A 17,201-nucleotide genomic window follows, 5' to 3' on the forward strand; every position below is an offset into this window, starting at 1 on the left:
TCCTTAGGCTCTCAATGCTCCCACTGCTGCCTCTACAATGGCTATACCCAGTGTTGGTTGAAAGTGATTTCTTGAACATTCAAGCCTTCAGTTTCAATAGTAGTGCTACCAATATTACTGAACTGTGCAATGAACTTCATTTTAAATGTTCCTGCTATTTCTGGAATGAGTGGGAGACTCAAGGAAGTGATGGATACTTGTGCCTCTGATCCAGCTGTCACTGATACCACTTGCTCTAGAAGCATTATGTTCTGGGTAAAAATAAATAAGGAAAAGCCTTATTAGTTAGATATAATTCTATATTAACATTTTCACCATCATTCATTAGTATATATTGAAGGAAACATGACCAACATGTATCTGTCAAAGATGGACCATTTGCAAGATTCCAGTAGATTGGAAGAAGCTATGTCAGAGTTTGCCAACCTTGAATGTCTTGTCTTACCTCATAACTTTTTTACAGTTTTTAATTGAAGTAATTGGTGGTAGTTCAATAAGGAATCTTTACCACAAACATGAAAAAAAATAAATCACGAGAAAGATCTTGATGAGAAAACACAACCTTTAATAATAATATGAGCCACAGGTACACAGTATGGAGTTGAATGCTGATCACCACCTATTTGTGGCATTTTGAGAATTGGCAACGAAGTGTGTGCTTGTTGGAGGATATCTTGCACACTCATGAATTCTATTGAAAATTTCTCGAGATGGGTAAAGAAGGAACACCTTAATGTATGTAGAACATGACTCTTCTGACTGTAGCAGATACTTTTTATGTGGTTTTGGTGGATTTTGTCTAGCCAGGAGAAACATGCTGGTGTGCACTCAGGTTCTGGTTGTGACGTGTGTAATCAGCTGAAATGGGAAATGCATAGGGTTTCATATCTGCAACTTTTTCTCCCAGGTGAGGCCCTTTCCTTTACCTGTAAGGTAAGCATATGAATTTCTGGAATGTACTCTTGGTGTTGAAGCTTGAATGGGTTAAGGTTGTGTGTCATGGCTTGAAGCTGTTTAATATCTTCTATGTTTGGGCCCTTTTGCATACTCTCTCTCTCTCTCTCTCTCTCTCTCTCTCTCTCTCTCTCTCTCTCTCTCTCTCTCTCTCTCTCTCTCTCTCTCTCTCTCTCTCTCTCTCTCTCTCTCTCTCGTATTCATCATCATCTCCAGCTAACTCAAGTCCACTGCAGAACAAAGGCCTCTACTAAGAGGAACATGCTTCAAGTGGTTTACAATTATGGTCAGAAGTCAAGTAGTTTCTGCAGTCATTCCCACTGTTAAGTGTTGTCCTTTGTTTTAAATTCTTTGGTCTGATAAGAATCTCTCTTGTCTGGTTCACAAAAAGATTCTCAGCATATCAGAGGACTTGAGATTGAGAGAAAATTGGTAAGACAGTGGAAGTGGATGCAATGCGTCACTCAGCTGTTGATTCTGGCTGTACTTGATGGAATTGCCAGGATGCAAAATTAGAGCACCTCAGCCTATGTTCTTGACCTGTCGTCTGCTGAGTAAGAGGAGACGAGTGTAGTTTGTATCTCCCCAGCTGGGAAGATGTGTATAATAGTTACGTCACATCCTGATGTGGCTCAGCCTTATTCACTCATTCCTTGCCCTTTTATCAAAGTATTCGCTGAATGAATGCTCTTGGATGATTTCTTCTCCAACTCTTTCCATGTCATTTGTGGATCAAGAAAATGATATTTGTGGCACACTTGTGAAGATAATCCTAAAGTTATTGATATCAGACTTGTAAAAAGCACACTTCATCCACTACATACTCTTCCAGTTGGGCAGTTGAGAATGATATATTTCCCCACCATATATCTGCCTCTAAGTATGAAGTGTAAAAATACCATGAGGGAAAAATTATACGTAAGCCAACTAAATCCTCAACATCATGGGAAGAAAAATCTTAATATCAAACCTTTTCCATCAAGATGCAGCAGCACAGTATCAAAGAAATAAAGTTTGAAAATGCTGAAATGAATGCCCCAGAAATGGCCTACATTGTGGTGGAATTGTATCAGTTAACTTGAACAAATTTTTGTTCATCCAACTGTATGAAAATGTGCACAATCAGTTTGAGTTGAGCTTCTGAACATAGGCAGTGTGATTGCTGTGGAGAAATGGAAGATACAGCAATATATATATAAAATATATAAGGGATCTTTGTCATTGTGAAGTTGCCAAAGTAAAGTTACCTTAGTTAGAGCTATTGTTATTAGCTAGTGTTTGGAGATGACTCACTCGGCCCTGACCTTCTTTTCCCGTAGGTGGGGGGAGGGCAGCGTGGCCAAAGGACCTTCCCTATGTGCCCTGTTTGTGGACATCCTGCCCGAGACAACGTCGACCTCAGGCGACATCTGAGAGTCCACACAGGGGAAAAGCCCTTCGCCTGTCACCTTTGTCCTTATCGAGCCACACAGAACAACAACCTAAAGCGGCACCTGGTGTTCAAACATCACTTGAACATAGAAATGAGAAAATCTACTTCACTTACATGATGACGACGTGAAATATGCTTGATCACTGATAAAGGAAGAACTCCCAGCTGTATTATTATGATGGAGGACCAAGATGCAAAACACCAGATAAGAAATGTGATTCCAAGACCATTATCCTAAATTAAGTTCGTTTAACCTTACTGTGTGAAGCACCGTGGAAAGAGGAATGCTCTCTGAGTTAAGGAAAATTATGATAAAGGAAGGAAAGTAAAGTGACCCTTAGCATAAGGAAATTAAGGCTCAATCATAGGCTCACCCCAGTGAACTGTTTCTCTCCCGTAGGTGTGGTCATCCACCAGAGGCAAGTCCCCGTCCAGAGGCAGGAACATGTTCGTTTGTGGGTTTTGTGGCTACTGTGCCCGGGACAATGACAACTTGAACCGTCACATCAGGACTCATACTGGGGAGAAGCCCTTCGCCTGCCCTTACTGCCCACACCGCACTACCCAAAAGAGCCACCTTAAGAATCATGTTGCACTAAGACACGAGAAGGAGATTGCTGAATCACAGAAAATGTACTGAATTCGATAGTTTAAGAGACCCAGCTTGGAATGAAAGGGAAACAAAAGCCATTGATTGGCAGCTCTACTGGGGGTAGCTGTGAAGGCAGTCTGATACCTGGAGCATTGCATTCTTATCCTGATGAACGCATACAATTACAAATCAAGAGGAGTAACATAGATTTTCCTCTTTTCTAGGGAGTGGACTTGTGTAATGCAGCCTGTCACAAGCAACAGGAAGGCTTGATGAGGACCACTTTGCCCAACATGGTTCTGCCACCGCCCTCGGCTTTTCCTATTAGGAGACTCGTTACGAAAGTGGCCCAGGAAGGGAGCAGACGGGAGTATCGATGTCAAGTTTGTGGATATCAGGCCATCAGTGAATCAAAGCTCACCATACATTTTCGTAAACACACAGGGGAGAAGCCATTTGTTTGCTCGTTCTGTTCCTACAGGTGTGCTCATAAGAGCAACCTTATCACACACATGAAGACTCGTCATGCAGACCAAGAGCATCAGTAGTAATGGAGAAAGCATTTTGTGGGATGTCGTTTATATGCTGCAGGATCTAGAAAGGTGTGGTGATCAAAGCAAGTTTTAATTTTTCGACGCTTTAAAGATTTAATCATGTGTATGCTGTTGTTTCAGCAATGTCAGAGGTTAAACTCTCATGAGATTTCCCTCTTCTCTTCTAGGGAATGGACTTGTCAAAACCCTCCAGTAGCAGGCACCATGAAGGGACAATGACTCCTGCATACACCTCTGGTGTCTATCTGGCTCCCCTTGGGTCCTCTGTTCCGAGGCCAAGACCACAGTCACACGATCACACAAGAAAGGAATTCCATTGTTCGACCTGTGGTTACCAGGCCATAAGTGAATCAAAGCTCATAATGCACATCCGACGACATACTGGGGAAAAACCTTTTGTGTGCCATTTCTGCCCTTACAGATCAGCTCAAAAGAGTAATCTGAGCACTCACATCCGGAATGTCCACCACAGTTGGTTTGGAAAACCTGAGAACAAATAAGGAATGTTGCTGTGTGATCTTATCTTAAGTTCTGTACATGAAAGAGGAAACCTTACCTAAAACAAACCATAGGAAAAGTATTTAATGAGCCCCTGTTTAAAATTTTTTTCCTGTTCCCTAGGTGGCTCCGTGGGTAGGGAACAGCAGGTCGTTCTACCAGTGCGAGTCTTGCAGCTACAGTACTCGAAACATCAAGGATATGCGACGCCATATTCGTGTACACACAGGAGAGAAGCCTTTCGCCTGCCCATTTTGTTCGCACCATTCTGCGCGCAAGTCCAACCTCATGAGTCACATAAGAATGAAACATAGTGCACACCTCAAGCAGTAGTTATAAGAGAGGGACTTGAAAACAGTTGCAAGGTTAACAATCGTGAGTGAAACAGTTAGCATTAAGAAAAACTACTTGAAAAAGAATAGTGTTCTAGCCATCGTAACAGATGAGCTTAGAATCTATTGCAGACTGCATTCTTGATTCTACATAGCATGTAAAAAGTGGAAAAGAGTTGAACCTCAAGTGAACCTAGTTCTGTTCCCGTAGGTTCAGCGATGGCATGGTAGGACAAGCGGGACATCCCACGGATGCAGCTTTTGTGATTACCATGCCAGGGACAAGGTGGATCTGCAGCGACATATTCGCATCCACACTGGGGAAAAGCCTTTTGCCTGTCCATACTGCGAACACCGAAGTGCATTAAAGGGAAATCTCAAACACCACATAATTAGGAAACATATGAATCCCCAGAAGTTCTGAAAGTGTTAGGTATCCATTTGAGTGGATGTAGTAAGTTGCCACTGGTGTGTGAGGCAGAGGGAACATGTATCCACCAGGCTGAAGAACTTTGGAGTAGTTTATTGTGTACCAGAATGTAGGTGTTGACAGTTTTGGGAGGGAAGGAAAGTCATTGAGTGCCAAGGAAGTAGAGGGTGTGGTTGATGGAAGAACTACCTTTCAATTTATGGAGATGTTTCAGTTCCATTTGTATTGGAGAGAGATCTTTTTGGTTGACTTTTGTTTTCAGTTAACAATCCAAATTATATGAGGAACAGCATAGAAGTTAAGCTAAAGCACAGAACATGCTTAAAAAGAAACACAAGGAGAGATACTGTATTCAGTGTTACAAACAGGAAAAGGTCAACCAAGTATTTTACGTGATGATATTACCTACTTATTTTCATTAAAATATACTGCCTTTGACCGTTATTCAGTAAGGGAATTACTTATTACTGTTATATAACTTAAGACAATAGAGACAAGCTCAGTATCTAATGTAAGATGTTTTAGATTATTAAATTTTATAATGAACTTTGTAATTTATTTTCCTGTGCATAGACTTTTTGTTAATTATTTGGTAAACTTACAAAAGTCAACCATCTGGGAAGAAGATGCAATAAAGCATATATTGTCTCAAAATAGTGTTTTACCCTATAAAATCCTGCCAAACTCTTAAATGATTTAGTTTCTTCACTAGTTTTTAAACAGTGATGGCTTTTTGTTGATATTACACTTGCTTCATTACAAGAAACATACTGACCTGAGCATATATGGATTTCAGGCCTTATTTGTTATCATGTTAGTATCATGAGGCAAAGTAATATGCCGTCATCACTTCATTACTATGTTCATTGTGGAAGCAATTTGAGAATGGAGGTCATGTTTCAGTGTGACTGAATCTAAACTTGATGTATGAAGTTTAAAGGAATATAGAAAGGAAAATCTCAAGGATATAAGTAATGCTTGTGTGAGGGTCTGCTCTTTAAAACTTGGAAGCTTGAGATAAAGTGTCATGTTTAACATCACCAGTTCATCTGTTGTAATAGTTCCAAATTCTAGATCTATGAAAGTTCAAAATGAAAATACGTGAACATTACAACATTAAATAGTGAAATTAGGTAAGTTCATTGGATTGAACAAATTTGCTGTTACAAAATGTGTTCATTCTTTGGAGGTTTTTTGTATTTTGTGTTTGCTGTCAGTGGGTATTAGTGTGATGAGGAGACACACCTTGAGCTCTGTCCCATTCTCTGGATAAATGTAAGTATAGTAGTTGAGTAACCACACCACTAGTGATACACTGTTTGCTAAGATGAGGCTGCCACTGCTACTGATGGTGTATGGAGCAGTCAGGAGGGCACACTGAGGGAGCCCTTTGGTAGTATGTGAAGCAGTCGAGAATGCACACTTAAGGAGCCATTTCTTTTGTAGGGTGGCGGCGCGGTATCAGTAGCAGTGGCACTTCGGGTGTGTTCGGTCTGCGGCAAGATGGGTTTCCGACGAACGTACGACCTCCAGCGTCACATGCTGTCCCATACAGCTGCGCGACCTTTCCAGTGTCCCCACTGTCCATATAGAGCTGCTCTCAAATATAATCTTGATGCTCACATGCGTCTGAAGCACCTGGCTGAATCTCTTGCTAGTCTTGGTGGCCGAGGAGCCCAGCAGGAGCAGCAGCGGGACCAGCAGTCCTGTGACGCTTCAGACGGAGGCAGGAACTTTACTGGAGTGGAGTAATGATGAATGGTTGTGCAGTTATGTCATGAGGCTTCATGCCAGAGCCTTATGTCATCAGTCTTGTTACTTTGCAATACACTGTATACTGAACGTGATCAACTATTACAACACATCTGTTAGAAATTTTGTAATAATCAGAAATGTCTAAGGACACCGTTGCATCAAAATGTCAGGGAATGGATGATATTGAGCAAATTTTGTCTGTATATCTATTTTCTGGGCATCATACTTGTAGTGTGGTTCAAACTATTTTTGATCTGTTGTAGTAAGGCTGCAAATACACACCCACACACACACACACACACACACAATAAGGACAAAGTTATTGACTGATGTACCACAGAGTGAGGATGTGATTCCTCAACTTTAGCTGGTATTTTTCTTCTACCCTGTGTTGAGGAAGTGTTTCACAAAATGAAATATTAAAATCCTCTAATGCTCAGTAATTGAAATGTTCCACATCTTGGTTGAGCTGATCACACGAACATCACCACCAAACGTTCTCACAAACCATCAAAACCAAACCATGGAGGAATGAGAAATGTCTATGTGAGTTTTGTTGTTTAATTTTTGTTACACATGAACTATTAATTATGTGTGCTGTCATGTACATACATTTACCATTCAACTTTGCACTGTATCAATGAAGCATATTTTGATGGAATAAATCTGATACAATGAATAGGTGTCATATATAACTCCCAATCTTGTTATACAGACACTGATTACCAACATTACATCAATATTGTAAATCATGTTTGGCAGAATTCATTGTGACATACATACTCCATTTCCCTCCCTCCCTCAACATTCAGACCGATTCCATTGTGTAAGTGAATAGCAAGAAGACCGCAGAACTAGAGTATTACCTGATTAGCTCTTTCAAGTCATTGGGTCTGCACATTACATTGTCCCAAGGGCAGTGGACAGGTGGGGCATCTGATGAGTCGTATCTTAGTGAGGAAGGTGTGTATTGCAATGAATAATTTACAGAAGTCTGAGGACAGTGGTTATTATGTGAACAACATTGTGCAGTAAATTTAGAATGGACAGTGGTTGTTATGTGAACAACATTGTGCAGTAAATTTAGAATGGACAATTGTCAGTGCTTGTGGGTGATGCTCCAAGTTTGCTGCAATGCTTGCAGGAGTGTTCCCTCACCAGTGACAGGTCATGCCAGGGTGTAGGTGGCCTGCCCCTGCTGCTGTAGGGTTGGGTTTAAGGGAATCTTCCTTATGATATTTCAAAGTGAGTAATTGCATTTGGCATCATCTTGCTGGCTGTGATTATCATCCCAATCTCTTTCCTTGGTGAACAGCTGCTGAGTTGCTTCCTGTGTGTATTACTAGGGGAACATTACTCAGTCTAATTTTCCTGGTCTTTATTGTCAGGGCCCAGACATGAACAGATTGAGATTGTGCTGGAAATATCTTGCAATTTTCTTATGAGTAATATATTTGTTGATGTAATTGTCTTTCTTTTTAATGTAACAGTCACTGATGGAGCCATATTACCAAATGGGAGATTGGGTGTAGAACACAGAACAGCTGGTGGTGTGTGGGACAGGCCATATGGGGTAATCTGCATTGAGGAGTTGTCCACTGAGCACAAAAACTAAGTTAATACTAATAGGAATGTATAACACCAAGAACAACAACCTAATGTGCTGATGCTGCTGAGTGAGATGTTGGGTATTACACACAGAACAACAAACATGGGTTGTACCTGCAGTCTGCAGTGCTGTGGTGAATGTTAAGCTAGTCAACTAAAGGCATGCTGGTACAATGATACAACTGTTGAAAATTTCTATTTGCAAACCAAACCAGATTATATCATCTAATCTGATCTCTGAGTATTTACTAATGATGCCTGTTCTGTTGTTTGTATGGTCTGCCAATACCAGATTATTTCCTCCCAGTGTGTACTTAATCACTTCCATAATCATGTGATCAAGGTCATGGAGGATAGTACTTAAAATAACAAGATACACAGTCCATGTTCTGTTGGCAATATAATTCAGATTAAACAAATACATAATGAACCCACACACTCACAGCTGTTGTAAGTTACTGTTTTCTCTAAATATTTTTACTGCAGCTATTCCATGAAGTTAAAAGGCATCAGAAAATAGCAAAGGCATACCTACAACATCTATCTAAATATGATAGGTGACAAAATTTGTGCTCTCTTATAGAAATCATTCATAGGGAAATAGAGCATCATTCCATCCTGCAACAAAGCATGGCCAAGTTTGATCACCTTACAGTATTTCCTTCACACTTCAACAAAACATAATTTTTTCAGTATTTTGACCCGTGGGAGGAAGACTACCAATGTGTTTTATCACATAATTCTCCGTTTTCTCTAAAAATAACTAGTTTTTTCCTCAAAACTTTATATAATAGGGGCTCTCTCTCTCTCTCTCTCTCTCTCTCTCTCTCTCTCTCTCTCTCTCTCTCTCTCTCTCTCTCTCTCTCTCTCTCTCTCTCTCTCTCTCTCTCTCTCTCTCTCTCTCTCTCTCTCTCTCTATATATATTATATATATATATATATATATATAATAGGGGCTCTCTCTCTCTCTATATATATATAATAGGGGCTCTCTCTCTCTCTCTCTCTCTCTCTCTCTCTCTCTCTCTCTCTCTCTCTCTCTCTCTCTCTCTCTCTCTCTCTCTCTCTCTCTCTCTCTCTCTCTCTCTCTCTCTCTCTCTCTCTCTCTCTCTCTCTCTCTCTCTCTCTCTCTCTCTCTCTCTCTCACCACCACCACACCTCAACCATTGCCAAGGTCTATACAGTGGTGGTGGATATTTATCAAGGAGAACCTTGAATTCCAGAATTTATAAAAAAAAAAAAATTATATCAATGGATTACTATTTAGAAGTCTTCTGTTAATTGGGAGAAAACACTTTGAGGAAAAAAAAAATGTTTCATGTAAACAAGTTTCTTTCTAAAACGTGCAAAGTGAAATATCTCAAAAGCCATTCACATCTTTAATTTTGTAAGTTTATATTGAAAAGTGGAGAAATAATGATATATAGGGATTGGAAAATAAAAACAAGTAGTGGTGGATGTTGAAGATTGGTACAGTAGAGGAAGAGAGGAGCCTGGGAGTGACTGTGTGATGCATCCTGTGACCACTGAGGAAACATTTAGAATATGATAGTGATGGCTTCACAAATGAAAAGTTTTGAAATCTTGTGTGTTTAGGATATATGGACACATTAGGAACAGGAAAGCACAGAAAACATGATCTGATGTATGTTTAAATTCTAATAAAACTAACCTGTAGGATCAGTTCGGCAATGTTATTCAAATAGGGAAAGAAAAGAAAGAAGGATGTAGTACCTCATTATTTTTTATTTTATATATTTACATTTAAATTTATTTATTTATTTATTTAGTTAGTTATTTTTATTTACTTTTTTTGTTTATTTTTATTTTATTTATTTATTTATCTATTACTATTCATTTTATATATTTTCATTTTTATTTATTTTATTTTTATTTTATTTTATTTTATTTTGTTTTGTTTTGTTTTATTTTTTTCTTGCTGGATAAAGAATAGAGTTTAGGATTTGCACAGGAATATATGAGGCCCCATATGTAGTCCCAGTCCAAAGCTGATCTCCTCTAATGGAAAGCAGAAAGAAGTGATGTTGAATGATGGAGGTGGTGGCAGCATTACAATAATGTGCTGAGCTGTTGGAGGAAGAAAGGTAACTGACTTGATACACAGTCATGAGAGTGAATACACCTGTTCCAGAGTACAGTTGTTGTGAATATGTAAAGGGCTTGTCTGAAGAGTTAGTATTGCAATGTTTTTAGAACTACAAGTATATGCTCTTATATTTTAATGAAATAAAACTAGTAAAGTGTTATTAAGTTTTCTTTATATTGAAGGAAGGAAGCAGGACATGAATCTTTTGCTTTGTATATTAATTTATTTTTTTATTCATTCATTCATCCATTGATTCATTTCTACTTATTCACAGTACAGTGTAATGCAAACTGTGGAAAACCACCTGAAAATTTGGTTGTTGGTACACTTTGAAAATAACCATCACTGCAGAAAGTAGCAAAAGTTTGGACTGTTCAGCAGCTTTTAAAGAAAGTGGAGAATTAAGTGGTGTGGTTTTCTCCCTAGGGAGCGGAGGTGGCGGAGCGTGCTGTCTTGATCACGGGAGGAGCAGTGGGCGGCTCTTACAAGACCTCGTTCATCTGTGCCTTTTGTCAAAAGGGATTCAACCACAAAGGCAACTTCATGAAGCATTACCGAACACATACCGGGGAAAAACCCTTTCAGTGTCCCAAATGTCCATACAAGGCCACACAAAAAGCCCATTTAACAACCCATATGGTGGGCAGACACGGAGAGTTCCCCAAAAGTGACAAACTACTGCAGAGTTCTCTAGCAGGATGCCATCAGCGAAGTGAAGGCCCACACTTGCATTACTAGGGTGTGTTATGTCCACAGTGAGTCTTCAGTGTTTCTTAACAGTTAGGTAAGGGATAATGTATGATGCTTGTCATATTTGCAAATGTTGCAGAGCACTAGAGACAGCTAAGTAATAATAAGTTGCATAAGTGAAATTCAGAGCTGAGCTATGAGAATTGGTAGCTAAAATCAAAGACCCAAAGTGTTGGAAGTGATGGGATAAAGTGTAGAATGGTTAAAGTGGTTTGGCTGCTTTGGAAAAAAAAAAAGTGAAAGGTGAGATGACAAAAGAGACCATATTTAGTATGGTAGATATAGTAGATGTAAGAGACACTCAGTGAAATGGAAGAACTTTGTGTGTATTTGAAAAAGGTGAGAGGTCAGTGAGAGGATTGGATTGTGCAAGGACATGAATGAATAGAGACTTCCATCCTCTTGGATGGTTTCCTCGGAATAGAAGTCATATATGCAGTAGGTAGCTAAATGTATAGAAATGTAGAATATTTTTATTTGATTAAAAAAACCCAACAACTGTCAAAAAAGTTTTTAAAAGTTCTTTCTACAATAAAAGTCCAGCATCAAAGATGTGCAGTTTTCTTTACATATTCAAACAAGCCATTAACAGAGCTAAATAAAAGTTCATTGATGTTGACAGTAATTAGATACTGTTGAATTGGTGTGATTTGTTTTCAATATAATACTTGAAAGTAGATGTGATTTGAATTATCTGTAATTTTTTTTTTTTTTTTTTTTTTTTTTTTTTTCATTTCACTTAATATAATTGTTAGATATGTACAAGTGGCTTTGCAGTTTTATTAAACTTGTAACCTGAAAAGTATGTAGTAGATTTCATAAAGCTCAGGTGTCCTGACTTGCTCATCTAGTGATCCTGGCTTCCATCAGGCTGTTGTGGACTGTTTACATGCAAGCACATTTAAACTTTGGTCTGAGGTGGATAATCCTGCCCTTGCTGGTGTGCATAGTTATGTATGTCTTGTGGATCTGTCTTACTCACCAGTTTAGTACTTGTCAGAGTTCTCAGATGTAGGCAGGATACTTCAGCAGCATGCTGGTAAAGCTGGAATTTTAGAGATCAGTGCCCTTACCATCACAAAATCTCTTGAAAGTACAAAGTTCATATCCAGATGGTGGAGGAAAGCCTGGAAGTGAAGTGTGTGGCCATAGAATTACATTACTGTATTAGTGGGTGGATTAGAGGCACCTCTGCCTAAGACACACCCATATTTTACTAGGAATTTTGAAGAAAGGAAAATCTGTTGATATTCAGATGAAATTGTGTTCTTTCATCATATATGTTTAGTTTATCTCTGTGATGGACTAGTGTACATCACCACAACACACTGGAGACTGGCGGTGCAGCCCCTTTATCAGTAGGCTTCATTAGGAGGCCAGCTTCTCACTCAGTATTGCTGCCACATCAGTAGCACCACCTTGTTTTTTCCATTGTTAGATTTACCATAAATATTATTGATAAGAGTTGTTGTGCTCAGTGGACTGCTGCTCATCACACGTCTCCCCAGACACCCTCACCCCTACACCACTGACAGTTCTGCATTATGTCTGGCCTCATATTTGATAATAAGGCCGCATGGGATGTAGGGAGGTTCTTTTATTTTTACTTTTTTTTTTCAGTATTATCTTTTAATCTTGTGTACCAGCATATATAGTAGAACAGACACCTCTGTGTTTCTTTGTTACAGGAAGCCAGTAGAATACTAATATGTAAAAAAATTGATGAGTGAAATGTGGTGTTACAAATGGAAAAATGTGTTTGGACAGAGATGCCAAAGGTACATTGCTCTCTGCCAATCTTTGTGAAGATGCTCAAAAGAAGACACAATAATGATGTTAATGGGAAACCCTTCCCTCAAGGAAAGTGCTCTTGTGTTCTATTTGTAAGACCCAGAAATAACATTTTTTAATCAAACAACAGACTCTGTAATAGCATTTAAATATGCGCACAATTTTTTATCAAATAAGGATACATACATTGCTCTATTGTAAAATATGAGATGAAAAATTACAAAGTGTAGTGAGGGTGATGGTTTTCTTTTCCTGTAGGAACAACGGCAGAGGGTGGTTGGTGGGCTGCCAAAGGTGAGCTGCAGTGGTGTCATCACCCCAGCAACCCAGCACTGCCCCCCTCACCTCCAGCCGCAATGGAGGAGCCAAGCTGCCCTCTCTGTGGTGAGGGCAGGGCAGGAGGGAAGTGGACTGTGTGCCTCCATCACTGGGAATGGCAGTGGTGGCGGGAGATGGGGGGCAGAGAAGGCCTCGCCTCGCATCCACCCTTGTCCGGTGTGCAATAAACCCTTCACACACAAAGGCAACTTGAGGAAGCACATCAGGGTACACACCGGAGAGAAGCCATATGCATGTCACGTGTGCCCGTACCGTGCCAACCAAAAGATCTTGCTTCAGCTCCACGTACAAAAACACCACTTGCGCACCAGTTCAGAAGGAGCCAAGCAGGAATTGTCAAGCACATTAGAAACACCACATGACACTAAAGCTGGGATTGATTTCCAGTGAGTTCTTCCAGTGAATGAAAGACCTCAAGATTTGTACAGTTATTTTGGCTTCTTTAATCACATCACTATTATCAAGTAGTAACACTTGGTAGCTACACTCTTATAAAAACTTATGGTGTTTGTCTGTAAATTGCTTGAAATGTAAAGATATCAAAGTTCATGTGCCTGGTGATCTGAGTTAAGGTTTCTCATCAAAACAGACCAGTGGTTCAGAATTCAGTTATGCAAGAGATAATTCCTGTCTCCTATTTGTTCTACATGTGAGAAATGTGTTTAAGAAGAAAATGTATGAAAGTTTACATTTTATATTGGAAATTTTAATTGTTAGTTAACTGAAAATTTGTATTATATGAACTTCATGATGGATAGTTATTCTGTAAAGAATTGGACTTTGTCAGTGAAATCTTAAACCACTGAATTTACGTTTTGGTAAATGGAAGTGATTACATTTAGATTCAGTGGATTGGCAATACTCATAATCAGTTTTTCTTTTTATTAATTACTAAACCATGAATATTAGAAAGGTCAGGTTTTGTTACAGGGAGAAAAAAAGATAAGATTACAAAGAAGGTTTTTAGTGTACAAAGAGTCAGTAGAAAATGTTTGAAATTTTATAGTTGAAATTGCAAACTTTATGAAATTAAACACTGCATATATGAATTGACAAGTCATAGATTCATGCACCAACACAAGCCTACAGTGAGAGTGAAGTGTTATGATGATTCAAAAGGTTTGAAATGGATACACAAAACAATACTGATGACTTGTGTATTGAATATCAGGGAGAAATAACTTGAAAGTTACAAATGTATTCTTCCAACACAAATAAGAAATGAAAATGTGGAGTTGAATGAAGAGACTTCTTCCACGTCTCCTCACTGCAGACCTTCTGTCTCTACTTGAACAAGGTGTTTTCAATGTATATGTGTACATACCATGTATGAATAATATGCTTGTTAGTGTTCAGGTTTTCCACATTTATATGTGAGGTATTGGAGACAAACAAAAGTACATGATGAGAAACTTCATGTATGAACAGGAATACAAAGATAATTAATACTTTTACTTTGTAAGAGTCCAACGAACACATTATGATTTGGTTTGTATGTACAGTAGCTCCCAAAATTGTCTTTAAAAAGAAGAGGTCTACATTCTGACAAAATTAATGATATTATTTGACACGTTTGGTAAGCATGGTGGCAACAGCTGGCAGCCCTGCACAATAGGGATGATTTCCCAAGATACATGTAACATAATACACTATGCTGCAGTAGGTTATAATCTGTAACATAGAGTGTAAGTATTATGTAATGGTTCTTCATTGATATGTTGGAGGATGTTTACAATCAAATGATGCCATTGATTGGCATACCAGCACCACTAATGCCAAGCCATGCGTGCCACCCTTGTCGACCTGGCGTGTGGTCAGGTAGCAGGCTTCAAATTCTTCAATATGTCACTATTCATATCGCAATTCAAAGAAAGTTTTGGGAGCTTCCATACATGTTGTGTTAATTGATCATACAGTGATGGTATCATTCATTGCAGGGCCCTTCCTACTTAATACATGAGTGTATTACCTACTACATTTGTACAGTGGTTCAGTATTTAGGAAAAATAGATAAGTATAAAATGTATTTTTATGTACAGAAAACTAGAGATATACATATATGCATACATAGTCAGGGAATGTGATTTTTGTGATTCAATAGGTCAGTGCTTGCCGTGAAGTGTTAGAGCATTACCAGCAACATTGTGAATGTAGGTGTAGGCAAGGAAACTATTTAAATGGTAGAACGTGTGTTATTATCATCTCTCTTTCTATTCATTGGCAGTGAATGATTTTTTTGTTGACAGTAGCCATCCCATGGCTTATTTTAACAGTAAATTCTGTCATGCTGCTCTTTACTAGTGGTTATGTAGAACTGATGAGGGAGGAAATTACTGAAATTGTGTCAGATGACCAAAGCTTTGATTTAAATAGGCATTAAAGTTTGCAGAAAACATAATTGACTTTTAGTTTGAGAGCAAACCATGCAGCTCTCCATGATGAGGAAAAGTGTATATTCACCTCAGGAGTGTGTTCCTCAAATGAGTCTTGAAAGAAGCACAGGTGCATGTTTCACCTTTCTAACAGTGAGACGTCAGACTGTAGTGTAGTTCGTGGATGTTTCACTGTTCTATAGTGGAACCAGACTAACTTGATACTTTGGGTGTTTGTTGTACCTCTCTGTGCTGTTGCCACCTCAACCCTGGAGTGACCTGACCTGACAGTGGCCAGCAGGGCATGGCCTGGAGGATTCACATGTCAAGGACATTGGGAAGGCACTGCCACATGGCAAGTTTATTGTAAGATATACAGTGTTGTTTCATCATCAAATCGAAAGCCATTAAAAAAACATGCAGTTGTATAACAACTTATAATTTTAGAATAATTAAGGCAAAGGGCGACAATATGAACAAAGAGAGAGAGAGGTGTTCATAGGCCTGTCAGCTGTGAATGCGACACTAGTGTGAGACAGGAACAGCCAATACCCCAAGCACCAAGTTAGTCTGGTTCCACTATATAGCAGTAAGACCTCTGACCATACAGCGCGAGACTCAATTCAGTGTGATTCATGTTCCTAGACACCTTTGACCTTCTCTCCTAGAGAAGACTAAAGGCTTGTTGCCCAAAGAAATAACTTGAAAATTCTTTGATATTGTCATTTGAGTCTTTGTTGTTACATAGGTTTCATATGGATTCTGATTAGTATTGTAAGCATTATGAAATTGCAAAAAATAGTCTTTGATAAATGCTATGAACTTCTTATGGAACAAAATATTGTTGCCAATAATTTTTTCATAGTTTTGATTCACTAATCGATTGGAGGTTTAGAATTTATAAAGTCATCTTGATTGAATTACAGAAGTTAGAATCTGAAGGCCACAGACAAGGGTGCTTCCTGCCCTGCCTGGTGCAGCGTCTTACTCACCACAGCCTGGCAGATCACACTGGGGAACTTTTATTATTCATTTGTTTACTTGACTTTCTTATCATTTAATTCCATAGAAGCATAGCCACATGCATTTTTGGTGAATTTTGTTAATACACTGAATTGTTACTATTATTGTTTTCTAGTTAATTTATTGATTTTTTGATCAATTTCTTCAAAGATTAAGTTAGTGGAAATGTGTATATCATTTGCCACTTACTTTTAACTTTTCCACTACAAGAGTAGTTTCAGGAGATGGTCCTTTCTTTTCCTTGTCTCAGAGAATCATCCTGGCATTTAAAAACAATACTATCACAATTGAATTTAGAAAGTAATGACAAGTGTGCAGTGTGCGTCATCTCACAGAGACAGCTGGTGCACTCGCACCATGTGTGTGTGTGTGTGTTAGTCAGGCATGGAGAACCAGGCAGCGCCCTGCAGCTAAACAGTGTGTTACTGTGGAGGTTCAGACATGTGGAAATCTGAATGTCATTATCACTATTGAATTTTGTTCTTTTATGGGCTCTGCTCATGCATATAACTATCAGATAATTTGTTTGTATGACAGTAAAGCACTAATTAAAGAAAATGTGTTTCTGATTCCTGATTCCCTCATAATATTACACAAATACAATTGAGACTTTCCTTTCATCTTTTCATACTCAGCATTATCTGTCACCCACAACTCCCTTCAC

At 38.8% G+C, this 17,201-nt stretch overlaps 1 protein-coding gene across 30 annotated transcripts in view; it reads left to right on the top strand.

The window, feature by feature from the left end:
- Positions 1-17,201, top strand: part of LOC135102692 (zinc finger and BTB domain-containing protein 20-like) — a 56,726-nt gene that overhangs the window by 14,563 nt on the left and 24,962 nt on the right. For 2 of the 30 annotated variants that reach the window (XM_064008099.1, XM_064008101.1), the window contains exon 6: positions 13,062-17,095. The exons of 17 other annotated variants lie outside the window; for them this stretch is intronic. In XM_064008099.1, the coding sequence (XP_063864169.1) occupies positions 13,062-13,532 (471 nt within the window). In that variant the 3' untranslated portion in view covers positions 13,533-17,095. 11 more of the 30 variants (XR_010269734.1, XM_064008129.1, XM_064008130.1 and 8 more) reach the window with 11 other exon arrangements.

This window comes from Scylla paramamosain, chromosome 8 (assembly GCF_035594125.1).
Source record: "Scylla paramamosain isolate STU-SP2022 chromosome 8, ASM3559412v1, whole genome shotgun sequence".
Taxonomy (NCBI): domain Eukaryota; kingdom Metazoa; phylum Arthropoda; class Malacostraca; order Decapoda; family Portunidae; genus Scylla; species Scylla paramamosain.